This window comes from Hypanus sabinus, chromosome 5 (assembly GCF_030144855.1).
Source record: "Hypanus sabinus isolate sHypSab1 chromosome 5, sHypSab1.hap1, whole genome shotgun sequence".
NCBI lineage: Eukaryota > Metazoa > Chordata > Chondrichthyes > Myliobatiformes > Dasyatidae > Hypanus > Hypanus sabinus.
The window spans coordinates 55130607-55145274 of NC_082710.1; the positions used below are offsets into that span (position 1 = coordinate 55130607).

General features: G+C 43.2%; 2 protein-coding genes across 6 annotated transcripts in view; both read right to left on the minus strand.

Annotated features, from left to right (window-relative positions):
• Positions 1-9716, minus strand: part of carm1l (coactivator-associated arginine methyltransferase 1, like) — a 68444-nt gene extending 58728 nt beyond the window's left edge. For all 3 annotated transcript variants that reach the window (XM_059969973.1, XM_059969972.1, XM_059969974.1), the window contains exon 1: positions 9393-9716. In XM_059969973.1, coding sequence (XP_059825956.1) covers positions 9393-9552 — 160 coding nt within the window. In that variant the 5' untranslated portion in view covers positions 9553-9716. The remainder of the gene's footprint in view (positions 1-9392) is intronic.
• Positions 9717-10054: 338 nt separating this feature from the next.
• rfx3 (regulatory factor X, 3 (influences HLA class II expression)) overlaps positions 10055-14668 on the minus strand; it is a 349057-nt gene continuing 344443 nt past the window's right edge. For 2 of the 3 annotated variants that reach the window (XM_059969967.1, XM_059969965.1), the window contains one exon: positions 10055-12023. In XM_059969967.1, the coding sequence (XP_059825950.1) occupies positions 11962-12023 (62 nt within the window). In that variant the 3' untranslated portion in view covers positions 10055-11961. The remainder of the gene's footprint in view (positions 12024-14668) is intronic. The other variant, XM_059969966.1, reaches the window with a different exon arrangement.

Below are 14668 nucleotides of genomic sequence, written 5' to 3' on the forward strand. Positions count from 1 at the left end.
ATGGCCTGTTCCTGTGCTGAACCACTCTATGTTCTAAATGGTCAGCATAATGTCATGGGCTGAAGGGCTTGTACTGTGCTGTAATGTTCTGTTTTATATCCTAGTTCACACCAGATCCACATAACAAATGTCTGCTTCCTGAATTATAATGGTATTGGATTTAGAAGGTTCCAATTTTTACCCATGTTTTTAAATCCTTCCACCGTATCTGCCCCTCCTACAGCTATAATCACACAACCCTATTGCCCTTAGATTTCTGTTTCTATTCAGGACCCCTGTGCATTTCTAGTTAATTTTATCCTAACCGGTTAAGGAATGAGTGACAAAGAAGTGTATTTGTGGTTATATCGAATGTAAGATTTAGTGTTATAAACAAGACTTTACCAGTGGCAATATTTCTGTATGGTGCACTGGAGAAGTTCAAGAGAAAAAGATCAATACACCTCCAAGGTGGTATAACAGGAACAGGTGACATTTACTGGAAACCAGAGCATTTTAAACATGCAGAAGAACATCAGAGGAAGTGAAAGCTTTAATTTGAAATTACACAGTAAGAAACTTGATGAAATTGAATCAAGTTTTGTTGAAATAATTCAGATTTCCAATGCAACAGTTATCTACAAGAGACATTTGAACAAAAATAAATTGGAGCTTGTGATGGATCATGTAGGCTGCTTTTAATTTATTCTGTGGTGATTCAAATAGCTTTAATAATATCAAGAAGATTTTTCAAATACATACTTAGGTAATTTAGATTGCAGATTACAGAATCTTATTTGCAATTTCAAAGTCTTTTTGTGAATTATACAGAACTTGACATTAGTTATTTCTCTTGAGATTTGGGATGTCTTTACATTTAACTGGAAGCTATTAAAGTAAATTCCAACTATTGTGTATTTGTTCATACAATAAATCAGTGCAATAATAACCCGGCAGAGATGACATTATCAGGCGACTGGTTAACTTAGAAGAATTTTCTGAGACAGCACTCCACAAAGCAAAAGGCACAATTGGATTGGATTGCGTAGAAAGAGAGAGTTTAAAAGAGGCAAGCAGGGGCAGTTGGCGCGTTTTGCACGCCACAGTTCCCAAGGAAACATTGTATTGGACATAATTAGGCACTTGGCAAAATCCAATAAACAGAAGTTAGCTATAAGTAGAGTGGCCATTGTGCGAATGGGCCAGTATTAGAGTGGGGAGCTGAGGCTTTGGCTCACCGAGGTTTCAGCGAGAAGAGGCACAGGCAGTAGGTAATTTTTTTTTCATTACTTACTCTTTCTTTCTTTCTTTTTGCTCATTTACAGCAGTGGAGATGCCAGGCAGGATATTGAAATGTTCCTCTTGCAGGATGTTAGAAGGCAGGGAGACCTCGAGTCTCCCTGATGACTACACTTGCAAGAAGTGCATCCAGCTGCAGCTTCTAACAGACCGTGTTAAGGAGTTAGAGCTGGAACTCGATAAACTCTCGACCAATCAGGAAGCTGAGGGGTAGATCGACAGAACATATATGGAGGTAGCTACACCCAAAGTGTAGGACCCAAGTAACTGGGTGACCGGCAGAAGGAGGGAAAAGGGATAGGCAGTGCAGAATACTTCTGTGACTGTTCCCCTCAAAAATAGATATACGAGGGGTGATTGATAAATTTGTGGCCTAAGGTAGAAGATGAGTTATACAGCTCTCGTTACATGCACATGCAGCTCAACTCTTTGAGTGATTATGCAGAAAGTTTATAGTTAATACCTCATCAGGGGTGATTGATAAGTTTGTGGCCTAAGTTTGAATTAAGTTCAAACTTTCTGCATAATCACTCAGAGTTGAGCTGCATGTGCGTGTAATGAGAGCTGTATAACTCATCTCCTTCTACCTTAGGCCACGAACTTATCAATCACCCCTCCCCCCCCCCGTACTGCTTTGGATACTTTTGGGGGTGGTGATGTTGGGAATGACCTGAAAAGCCACAGCAGTCAGATCTCTGGCACTGAGTTTGGGTCTGTAGCTCAGAAGGGAAGTGGGGGGAGGAATGGTGAAGAACAGGTGAACATTCTTAAGTGGAAGGGTGAGCTGCCAGAAATCATTATCCACATCAGTACAAATGACATGGTTAGGAGGGGTGACAAGGTCCTGCAAAGTGAGTTCAGGGAGTTAGGCGCTAAGTTAAAGGGCAGGACACCCAAGGTTGTGATCACAGGATTGCTACCTGTGCCATGTGCTAGTGAGGGCATGCATAGGATGGTCATACAGTTTAACACATGGCTAAGGAGAAGGTGCAGGATGGAAGGCTTCAGATTTTTAGATTACTGATCTCTCTTCTAGGGAAGATGGGGCCTGTACAGAAGGGATTGTTTGCACCTGAACTGGAGGAGGACTAATATTCTTACGGGAAGGTTGGTTAACCAGTGGGGGAGGATTTAAACTAGAGTTGCAGGGGGATGGGAACCAGAGCACCAGAACAGATAGTAGAGTGGTTGTGGAGAAAGTTGTTGTTAAGCCTACAAAGTTAGGAATCTAAATGCTGAGCATGGTGGGGCTAATGTTCTGAGCTGCGTATATTTCCATGCAAAGAGTACTGTAGGAAAGGCAGATGAGCTTAGGTCATTGATCATCAGCACAAGGAATTACAGCATTGTAGCCATTAGTGTGTCTTGGCTGCAGGAGGGGCAGGACTGGTAGCTCAATGTTCTGGGGTTCCATTGTTTTACACATGATAGAGGAGGGATTAAAGCTGTACGAGTGGCATTACTGTCAGGGAAAATGCCCTGACAGTGCTCTTTCAACAGACTGGAGAACTTGTCTAATGAGGCTTTATGGGTGGAACTGAGAAAAAAGAAAGGCTAGACCATGTTACAGGCCACTGGACAGTCAGTGGGAACTACAGGAACAAATTTGTAGCGATCGCAGACTGTTACAAGGTTGTGATAGTAAGTGATTTTAACGTTCCACATATTGACTGGGACACCCATGATGCAAAAGGGCTGGATGGGAAAGAGTTTGTCAAATATGTTCAGGAGAAAGCCTCCTTAAATCAGCATACAGAAGTCCCAAATAGACAAGAGTGTGATGCTAGATCTCCAATTAGGGCAGGTGACGGAAGTTGTAGGGGAACACTTTGCATCTAGTGATCATAATGCTATTAGTTTCAACGTAATCATGGAAAAGGACAGATCTGGTCCTCTGGTTGAGGTTCTAAATTGGAGGACGGCCAATTCTGATGGTATTAGAAAGGATCTGGCCAGTGTGTATTGAGCCAGGCAGTTTTCTGGTAAAGCGGTACTTGGTAAGTGGAAGGCCTTCAAAAGTGAAATTTTGAGAGTTCAGAGCTTGTATGTTCCTGTCAAAATAAAAGGCAAGGGTGACAGGTTTATGGAACCTTGTTTTGAGAGATACTGAGGCCCTGGTTAAGAAAAAGGAGGAGGTGCATAGCAGGTGTAAGGTGGTAGGAACAAGTCAGGTACTTAAAGAGTACAAGAAATGCAAGAGAATATTTCAGAAGGAAATCAGGAGGGCTAAAAGGCACGCAGTTCCTCTAGCAGACAAGGTGAAGGAGAATCCTAAGGTCCCCTACAGGTATACTAAGAGCAAAAGGAGAGCAAGGAACAAAACTGGTCCTCTGGAAGATCAGAGTGGTAATCTACGCACGGAGAAAGAAGAGATGGGAGAGATATTAAGTCAGAGGTTGCCAAGCTGGGATCCACGGACTCCTTGGTTAATGGTAGGGCTCCATGACGTTAAAAAAGGTTGGGAACCCTTGGCTTAAATGTATTTTTTGCATCTGTATTTACTCATAAGATGTACACAGAGTCTATATAAGTGAGGCAAAGCAGCAGCTAGGTCATGGACCCTATATAGATTACAGAGAAAGTGTTTGCTTTCTTGAGGCAAATTAGGGTGCATAAATTCCCAGGGCCTGACAACATGTTCCCTCGGACCCTATGCAAAGCTAGTGCAGAAATTCCAGGGGCTCTTGCAGAAATATTTAAGACATCCTTAGCCACGGGTGAGATGCTGGAGGACTGGATAGTTAATGTTGTTCTGTTATTTAAGTAAGACTCTAAGAGTGAGTCAGGAAATTATAAGCCGGTTAACCTGACATCAGTAGTAGAAAAGTGATTGGAAGGTAATGGATTCTAAGGGACCGGACATATAAGTATCTGGATGGACACAGACTGATTAGGGAGAGTCAACATGGCTATGAGCATGGTAGGTCATGTCTACCCAGACTTATAGAGTTTTTCGAGGAAGTTACCAGGAAGGTTAATGAAAACAAGGCAGTGAATGTTGTCTACATAGTCTTTAGCAAGGCCTTTGACGAGATCCCACATGGGAGGTTGGTCAAGTTGTTTTAGCTGCTTGGCATTCAAGACAAGGTGGCAAACTGGATCAGACATAGGATTCGCGGGAGGAGCAGGGACTGGTAGTAGATGGTTGCCTCTCTAAATAGAGGCCTGTGTATAGTGGTGTGCTGCAGGAATCAGCACTGGGACCGTTATTGTTTGTCATCTATATCAACAATCTAGAGGATGATGATAATGTGGTAAACTGGATTAGCAAATTTGCAGTTGACAAATTTGATGATTGGAGGTGCAGTGGGCAGTGAGGAAGACTACCCGAGCTTGCAGTTAGATCTTGATCAGCTGGAAAAATGACATGGAATTTAATGCAGACAAGTGCGAGATGTTGTACTTTGGGAGGTTCAACCACGGTTGGTCTTTAACTGTGAGCAGTAGGGCACTGAGGAGTGCAGTAGAACAGAAGGATCTGGGAATACAGACCCATAATTCCTTTAAAATGGCATCACAGGTAGATAGTGTCATAAAGAAAGCTTTTGGCTCTTTGACCTCCATAAATCATGTATTGAGAACAGGAGTTGGGATGTTATGTTGAAATTGTATAAGATGTTGTTGAGGCCTGATCTGGAGCATTATGTGCAGTTTTAGTCATCTACCTAAAGGAAAGATGTAAATAAGATTGAAAAAGTAGAGAGAAAGTTTACAAGGATGTTGCCAGGACTTGAGGACCTGAGTTATAGGGAAAGATTGACTAGGTTAGGACCTTATTCCCTAGAATGTAGAACATTGAGGGGATATCTGATAGAGTATACAAAATCAGGAAGGGTATAGACAGGGCTTTTTCCACTGAGGTTGGGTGAGACTACAACCAGAGGTTATGGGTTAAGGGTGAAAGGTGAAATGTTTAAGGGGGACATCCTCATTCAGAAGGTGGTGAGAACATGGTACAAGCTGCCAGCACAACTGGTGCATGTGGGCTCAGTTTCGACATTTAAGAGAAACTTGGATAAGTACATGGATGTGAATGTGATGGAGAGTTATGGTTGGGTGCAGGTTGAAGGGATTAGACAGATTAACTGTCTGGTACAGACTGGATGGGCTGAAATGCCTGTTTCTGTGCTAGAGTGTTCTTTGATTCTAAATTATTAGCCAATACTTTAAGCATTTTCTACTACACAGAATATAAAGATTGGAACATGCTGAGTAAGACATACTGTAAAACACCCTTCAGCCACTGAGCTCAACCAACCATAAATCAACCACATTCCCATTAACTAACACCACACCAAGGGAATTTCACAGCTGTCAACTGACTTACACATATCTTTGGGATGAAAGGTGCAGCTGGAAGAAGAAAGCCAAGCTGACACATGAGAACATGTAAACACGGCACAGGCAGCATCCGAAGCCGGGGCTAAATTGGGCTTACTCGATCTACAGGGTAGCAGCTCCACGAGCTGCACTACAGACCTATTGCAGTTACCTTGGCAATGTACTCGGATCCATTTTTTTCTGTAATCCAGTAAGTAGCCCAGCAAGGTGAAGCTCAGAGCAGAGTGCACCTTAAGAGTCCTGGTGTGATCACCAAAAGGACCATAATCTCAGCACTGGGCATGGACCTTGACGTGGATCAGTCTTTCCTGCCAGTTGCCTTCAGGGATCTTGCAGAAGCAGAGCTGCTGATAATTTACCAGCGAGCAGAACAACTTGTGTGAATCCAAAGCTCAGAATTTTGACCACTACCCAGACAAATTAAAGATCCTGTTTGAGAAAGTGAGCCATAGGCAAAACACAGTGGAGTCAAATTATAGGAGGTAGTTTACAGGACCAAGCAAAGATTTTACTTTTCACTTTACCCTGCTTTTTGAATAAAATGTCTACTACTTGCCCTGTCCTCCCCAGCTCCTCAATTTCCTAATTATAGTCACAGTACAAGGTCTGATTCACGTTAACTTTGGCATAGCTCATTCTCAGCTGTACCTTTGTTACCTGTGCTATTATCTTCCGTCTCTCATGTATTTCAACATTACACAAATGTCTCCAGTGCAGACTGCTTTTCTGCACTCTAGAAATCAAGCTGAAAAATGAAGGACATTTACAATTCCAGAGGCATAAAAGCAAGATCTTGGAACTTAGATGGGCTCCCTGGAGCTACCATCCACCATCAGTCTGGTTGTGTTGATAAGACCAATATAATCGCCAGGAAATAACTTCTTCACTACAGACCCCAACACATCATCCTCTCTACACAGCACTGGAAGAACTCAGTAGGTCATGCAGCATCTGCAGTCCTGATGCAGGGTTTTGATCTGAAACGTAACAATTTCTTTCTTCCCACAGAGGCTGCCTGACCCGCTGAGTTCCTCTGGTACATCATCTGTTGCTCCAGATTCCGGTACCTGCAATCTCCAATGTAATCCTCTTAGAATGCTAGCTGAAAGGTTGTATGTTGTATGTTATGTTAAGGCAAAAAATAATTATGTATTCTTACATTTCATTCATTTTAAAAGATTTACAATCCATTCAATTTTTAAATCATTCATTTTTGAACCATCAGATTCTTGAACCATCTTAATTATACTTCAGCAATGGAGAACTATGGACCACTTCTTGCCTGACCATGGACTTGTCTCTCTCTGTGTGTTATTTTGCACTAAAGTTTGTTTTTGAAGTCCTTTTCTCTTCTCACTGTCTTGCATAATTCATATTCTGTATGTTGTCTCTATTTACGTTTTCTCCCTGTACCTGTATATCAGTATACGTGTGCAGATGACAATAAACTCCACTTGACTTGAAATGAATGTTACAAATTCCAAAAATTATTATTTTTTGAATTCAAAAGAGGTATTAAGCAACAATGCTTTAGCATGCAATCATTACAGGAAGCTTAAGCTGAGCATTTACAGTATCAGTGCACAATTCTTGTGAAAATATTATTTCTGAAGATTGTATTTTAGAAAACAAATCCTGGAGGGACAGAATATTGGAAATCAGGTTTCATATCACTTACATACATTATGAGATTTGTTGTTTTATTGCAGCCATACACTGCAATGCATAACAATAAAAAATATAAATTACAGTAAGAAAAATATATGGATTAAATAAGTAGCACAAAAGGAGAGCATAAAAAGAAAAAAAAAGTGAGGTAGTGTACATGGGTTCATTGTCCATTTGGAAGTCTGATGGGGGTGGGGAAGACTCTGTTCCTAAAATGTTGAGTGTGTCTCTTCAGGCTCCTGTACCTCCGCTTTGAATGTATCAATGAGACATGTGCAAGTCCTGGGTAACGGGAGTTCTTAATAATGGATGTGTCCTTTTTGAGGCATCGCCTTCTGATGGTGTCCTCGATGCTGGGGGGAGGCTGGTGCTCATGATGGAGTTGGCTGAATCTGCAACATTGTGCAGTGGTCCCTCCATACCAGATGGTGATGCAACCACTTAGAATGATCTCCACAGTACATCTCCAGAAATTTGCAAGAGTGTTTGGTGACATACCAAGACTCTTCAAGTTTCTAATTAAATATAGCCACTGCCATGCCTTCTCTGTAATTGTATCAATATGTTGGGCCCAGGATAGATCCTCAGAAATGTTGACACCCCGGAAATCGAAACTGCTCCCTCGATGATGTGTTCCCTCAACTTCCCCTTTCTGAAGTCCACAATGAATTCATTGGTCTTGCTGGCATTGAGTTCAAGGTTGTTGAAATCAACCACTCAACCAGCTGATCACCAGTCGAGTCATCGGCAAATTTATAGATGGCATTTGAGTTGTGCCAGGCCACACAGTCATGAGGGTAGAGAGATTACAGCAGTGGGCTAAGCACGCATCCTTGAGGTGTGTCAGTGTTGATTGTCAGCGAGGATCACGCTTCACTCGCTGAGGAAGTGAAGAATCCAGTTGCAGAGAAAGGTATAGAGACCCAGGTTTCTGGAGCTTGTTGATTAATATTGAGGATACGATGGTGTTGAATGCTGAGCTGTAGTCAGTAAACAGCAGCCTGACGTAGATATTGCTGCTATCCAAGTGATCCAAGGCCGAGCAGAGAATCAGTGACATTGCATCCGCTGAACACTTGCTGTGCTGATAGGCAAACTGCAGTGTGTCCAAGTCCTTGCTCAGGCAGCAGTTGATTCTGGCCATGAGCGACCTCTCAAAGCTCTTCATCACAGTGTAAGTGAGTGCCACTGGATGACAGTGGTTGAGGCCACTCATGGTACTCCTCTAGGGCATGGGTGTGATTGCTGCCCTTTAGAAGCAGGTGGGAACCTCCAACTGTGGCAGTGAGAGATTACAGCTGTCCTTGAACGCTCCCACCAGTTCATTGGCACGGGTTTTCAGTGCCTTTCCAGATACACCATCAGGGCCTGACCCCACACAAGGGTTCACCTGCTTGAAAGCACTTCAGAAGCTGCAAGTTTCCACTCTACACAGATATTCAGGAGTTCTCAGTTTCACTGCCTAAGACAAATACACGCTGAGTACACCTCGTGATTACAAACGTAAACTGCAACAGCTATTGTATCAGAAATTGTGGGCTGGATCGGCACAGACTGGGATTTGTAGCATGTTCGCTAAAACACGACGAATTGTCTCCTGTTGACGTCATTTTGTGAATTTTACATCACAAAATTCGCAGTTACATTACCTCTAATGACTGTATTTTTTTAAACAGGTTGAAATGAGACTATGTGATTATGTGCTCACACAATGGTTTTAGATAGCTTCAGATGAGTGCCCAGGCAGAGATTGGCGACTATCAGCTACCGACCGAGAGTCTGAAATGTTCTGAAGTTAGGGATGCGGCAAGACGCTTTCTTCACCCCCATAACCGGAAGATAATTTTGATCCGGCGTGAAATATTCAGACCTACTTTAAGTAATATGGGTGCTTAATAGCCTTCCCAATCATTAAAGCAAGGCTGCGCCCGCTCGTTCCCCTCCTGCCATTTAAAATACACACAATAGAGCCAGCACAGGATCTGCACGTTAGTGGGGCTCGACGTCTACCTGCGGCGTATGGAACACGCATTGGCAACTGCAGTGTGCTCGGCAGAGGGAAGTGAACCGCCGGGAGCCTGTGATCCAGCTGCGGCAAAACTTACCGTCAATCACGCGCAGTTCCGCTCCCCCTTCCTCCGTCTCCACCAGCAGTTTCAGCGGCTGTTCACTCCGCAGCGAGTTGGAGAAATGAACTCCCCCCTTCTGATCCTCCTGGACAAAGAACAGCGAGATACTGTGCTGCTGCTGAGCCGAGCTGGCCATAACCAGGCGAGACACAGACGACAGCACTGAGGCGACTCCGAGAAACCAGCGACTGCAGGAGGACGGAAGCGCCAGTCTTGCTCGGAGAGATCCGCTGGACACCTTCCGTCCCCTGCTGGTGAGATCGGCCCACTGATGGAGCACGGTCCCGGGAGCTGCACCACCTCACCCTGGCACGGAGAATGCAACGCTGCCGATCTGCAAACCTTGGCATAATAAATGGAATTGATCGTTTTAAATCCCAGCCAGTAATGCACTGGAGCAAGAGCCTGGAGATCATTGTGGATTTAACCTCTTCCACCCGAGAAATGGAGTTGTGCAAACATTTGGTTAGGATGGAGGCTAAAGAGACTGTAGATGCTGGAACCCAGAGGAATAAACAATCAGCTGGAACAACCCAGCAGTTCCAGCAGATCTATGGGAGGAGAAGAATAAAAAACTAGTGAAGCAAGGTGCAGCTGTCTCCATCTTCACACTCTTTCCCTCACCTTGCTGCATCTGACCCCGCCACCCCCCCCCCCACACACACACACACAAACTTTTCCTTTTTCCCTTTGTCGTTATAGGCCTATCATTCACCTGCCATAGATTTCCATCTCCAATGTTGCACACCTCTGCCATCTGGCACTACATGCCCCTCAGTCCACCAATTGCCTCAGAGTCCTTTCTCACCTTTCCCATCCTCCTGTCCGCTGGCCATTTTGCCTCGCCTCTCTGCTCTCAGTCCCATTGCAGGGTTTTAACCGAAAGCCAGCAACTCCTTTCCTCCCACAGGTGCTGCTCGATCGGTGGAGTTCTTCCAGCAGGTTTGTTTGTTCCTTGGTTGGGATGCATTGGAGAAAAATTACATGGGCTTGGTTTTAGGCTGATAACTTGTTCAAGGTGTTGAATGCTTACCTTCATTAATATTATTGGATGCAATTGGAATTGACATGGTTAACTTGCTGTTCAGAGACCAAATGATTCTGCTACTGAGTTTGGATGAGAGAGCAACATGCGCTAGCAGATCAAGATATTGCAGAGAGCAATGGCAGATCTACAGAACGCAATATTTGTTTTTTTAAAGAAACTTGTCTAGTTAACTAAAACTCCACAGTAACAATGTGAAAATCACTTAAACGGTGTCTCTAACTGAGCACAGAACCTCGTCTAAATCTTATTCCCGTGGTCATTCTGTTTTTTACCCCTGTCACTAGCCCACCCTCTCTGCGTCTCAACAAGCTTCTCTCCTTCCCAGTTCTGTCAAAGGATCTTTGACCTGAAGCATTAACTCTTCACTGATGCAGCCTGACCTACTGAGCATTTCCAGCATTTACTATTTTAACTTTCGATTTCCAGTATCTAAGGTTTGTGTAATGATCTTCACTTAAGCAACTGATGAAAATTTCTATCTTCCTGTTGTCTTGACTTCAGCCTCTGAGGGTCTGTAACTCTATAGTAGTTCCTGAGACCGGAGTTCACACAAGATGTCAGAGCAGAGCAAAACCAGCAGATAAGAGTTGATCACTCCATTTCCATTTCAAATTTAAAGAGCTAATGTAGAGAGTGAACTGGTCTGCAGAACATATTACAAAAGAAAAACATGTTTACAGTCTTTACCCGCAAATTTGCTGGGTCATCGATGATGTCTGGTGCTCCTGATGTGGCCTCCTCTACATAGGCAAGAACCATCGTAAATTGGCAGACTGCTTCATTGAGCACCTCTGTTCCATCTGCCGAAAGCAGAACTTCCTGCTGGCCAAACATTTTAATTCCAATTTGCATTCCTATTCTCACATGTCAGTCCATGGTCTCTTCTGCTCCCACAATGAGGCCACTCCTAGCTTGGAGAAACAAAACCTTTTATACCATGTGGGTAGCCTCCAACCTGATGACATGAATATCGATTTCTCCTTCTGGTAAAAAAAGTTTTCCTCCCTCTTCCCATCCTCTCTTCTTCTATTCCCCACTCTGGTCACCTGCCTATCACTTTCCCCTGGGTCCCCTCCTCTTTGCCTTTCTCCTATAGGCCACTCTCCTCCTTCTTCTCTAGCTCTTTACCTTTCTCACCCACTTGGTTTCACCTATCATCTTTTATCTGTCCTTCATCTCCCTTTCCCCCCCAACATGTTTTCCCCCTGGCACCCCTTCCCCCTTCCTTCCCAGTCCTGAAAATGTTGACAGTTTATTCATTTCCATAGATGCTGCTTAACCTGCTAAATTCCTCCAGCACTTAGTGTGTGTTGCTTTATGGTAGCGTTGTATTTGTAATTTTCCTCAAAATATAATGTAGGAATTACATGGCATTTCATTTTATTTGTTTTTAAAAATCAAATATATTTATGGCAACATGAAGTTAGCCTAATGTAACAAAAAAAAATCCCTTGCCATAACTTTGCTGGAAGTCTGGAAGTGCGCTGGAAGGACATATCAGGTGAAGACATCTTGGGATGAGGCACAGGGAACATCCAGAATGCCTGTTAAAGTGGGAGCTGGGAATCAGACAAAAGAAGACAGCTGTAAAAATCTAAAAAACATTTCTAAGGGGATGTGAATCTTCAGTGTTCATTATCCTAGAGAGTTGTGCATGTGGGGTCATTAAATATTTTCAAGGCTGGGAGAGATTATTGGATTATGCGGATCAGGCAGGAAAGTAGAGTTGAAAATAAGGATCAGATTTGCTGTGATTGTATTGAATGGAACAGCAATATATATCTTTGTATATCTTTCTTAGTTGCAGTCCTAATCCATGCTCACATATAACTGCTAATTCCATGATCTCTAACCTTGTTAACCTCTTTCCTGTTGGCAATTGAATCACATTTGAAACAATTCTAACATTCTTATTGAAGGTGTTTTGAAAGTCCAAATGCACACCCTCTAGCTGCCCTCATCCTTAAGGAACTTTGATAGATTAATTAAAGTACTTTTTGTTCCGTAATTTCACATTAACTCTGTTCAATCATGTTATTTTCTAATTCTTTTGGCATCACATTAAAGATGAGTCTTTACAAAGGATCTCGGCCCGAAATGTCAACTGTTTATTCCTTCCCGTCTGCCCCCATAGATGCTGCCTGACCTGATGAATTCCTCCAGCATTTTGTGCATTGTCAAAGATCCCAACATTGGTCCTATTACTGATAGCAGGCTAACAGTTCAATTATTCTTGTAAAAAAAAATGCTGGCAGAACTCAGCAGGCCAGACAGCATCTAAGGGAGGAGGTAATAACGATGTTTCGGGCCGAAACCCAAAGAAGTCAATTATTGTTTTCTTTCTCCCACTTTTCTATTAAATAGTGGGATCATATTTTCTGTCCTCAAATTGGCAGGAACCATTCTATAATCTATGAAATTTTGGACTTTGATAATCAGAGCATCCATTATCTTCACAGTCATCTCTTACAAAACTCTGGGTTGTAAATCTTCAGGCCCTGGAAGTTTGTCAATATTCAGGTTCATTAACTTCTTTAGTGAAATTTCTTTACTTATTTCTTTTACTTGCCCATTTAAATTGAATCTTTAGTTCTCCAGGATCTCAGGAGATTTTTTTTTTTTGGGTCTTCTATAGGGACAAACACAAAGTATTTAATTTTATACTATAATCAATTTCTTTTGTAATCTACGATTGAGACACTTTTTGGGGTTTTCTGCCTTTTTGGAATGTGTATTGTTACAGGTCCATTTGTCATCATTTTTAATGTAGTTTCTGTCTTCCCATTGACAAAGTGTTCAGCTATTCTGTGTCAGCCTTGGTTCCTCCATCCTACCATCCTTGTCCCATCACAATCGGACAAACCTATCCAAAACCCCATTCAAAACAATGCACACAAAATGCTGGAGGAGGTCAGCATGTCAGGCAGCATCTATGGAGAGGAACAAACAGGTGACTTTTCCTACTGAGACCCTTTATCAGGACTGGAAAGGAAGGGTGAAGAAGCCAGAATAAGAAGGTGGGCGGGAGTAGGGGACGATGTGAGAAGCTGGGAGGTGATAGGCAGAAGAAGGAGGAATGTGATAAGAAAGGACAGTGGACTATGGGAGAAATGAAAGGAGGATGGGCACCAGAGGGAGACGAGAAGATAAGGTGGTAAGAGGGGAACTAAAGTGGGGAATAGAAAAAGAGAGAAAGATGATGGGAGAGAGATTCCAGAAGTTAGAGAAATCAATGGTCATGTCATCATGTTGGGGGCTACCCAGATGGAATATGAGCCTGGGAGTGGCCTTTTTGTGGCAGTAGAAGAGACCAAGGATAGGCTTGTTGGAATGAGAATGGGAATTGAACTGGGTGGCTACCAGGATATCCCACTTTCTGTGGCAGATTTGTGAAGGAGCTCAGCAAAGCAAGGACCCACTGGTGTAAAAGAGGCTGCATGGGGACCACTGGACACAGTAGACATCCTCAGCAGTCTCACAGGTGAAGTGTGGCCTCACCTGGATTGTGGTGACAGCAGAGGCGTAGGGGCAGGTACAGTGCTTGTCCGGCTTGCAAGGATAAGTACCAGGAGGGAGATCAGAGGGGAGGAATGAGTGGATAACGGAGTCAAATGCTAAGTAATCCCTCTGGAAAGTGGTGAGTGGGGTGAGTGAAAGATGCGTTTAGTAGTTGAATCCTATTGAAGAGGGCAGAAGTATTGGAGAATGTAAATTCCTAAACATCCTCCACATTTCCATTGTACCTTTCACTCAGTAGATCTGTTTCCAATTTTCTGTGTGCTCCCAAATTCCTGCTTGATAGTATTATAATTTGTCCTCCCAATGAAATACTTTCCCGTACTATCTACTCTTAGCCCTGTCCAAGGCTATGCTAAAGGTCTGGGAGTTGTGGTCGCTATCTCCAAAATGATGGCCTCGTCTCTAGTTGAGTGGTCTATATATGTGTTGGGAATCCTTCCTGGATGCACCTAACAAATTCTGCTCCACCTAAACTTTTTGCACTAAAGAGGTGTCAATCAATTGTAAGATAGTTGCAGTTTTTGCACCTTTCCACAATCTGCTCCTCAGTGATTCTGGTGCTATTGTGGTGGTGGTGGTGGTGGTGGTGGTGGGGGGGGGGGGGGGGTTCAATTGAATACTTCCAATAGAGTGATTGTTCCCTTCCTGTTTCTGACTTCCACCAACACTGACTCAGACAATCTCT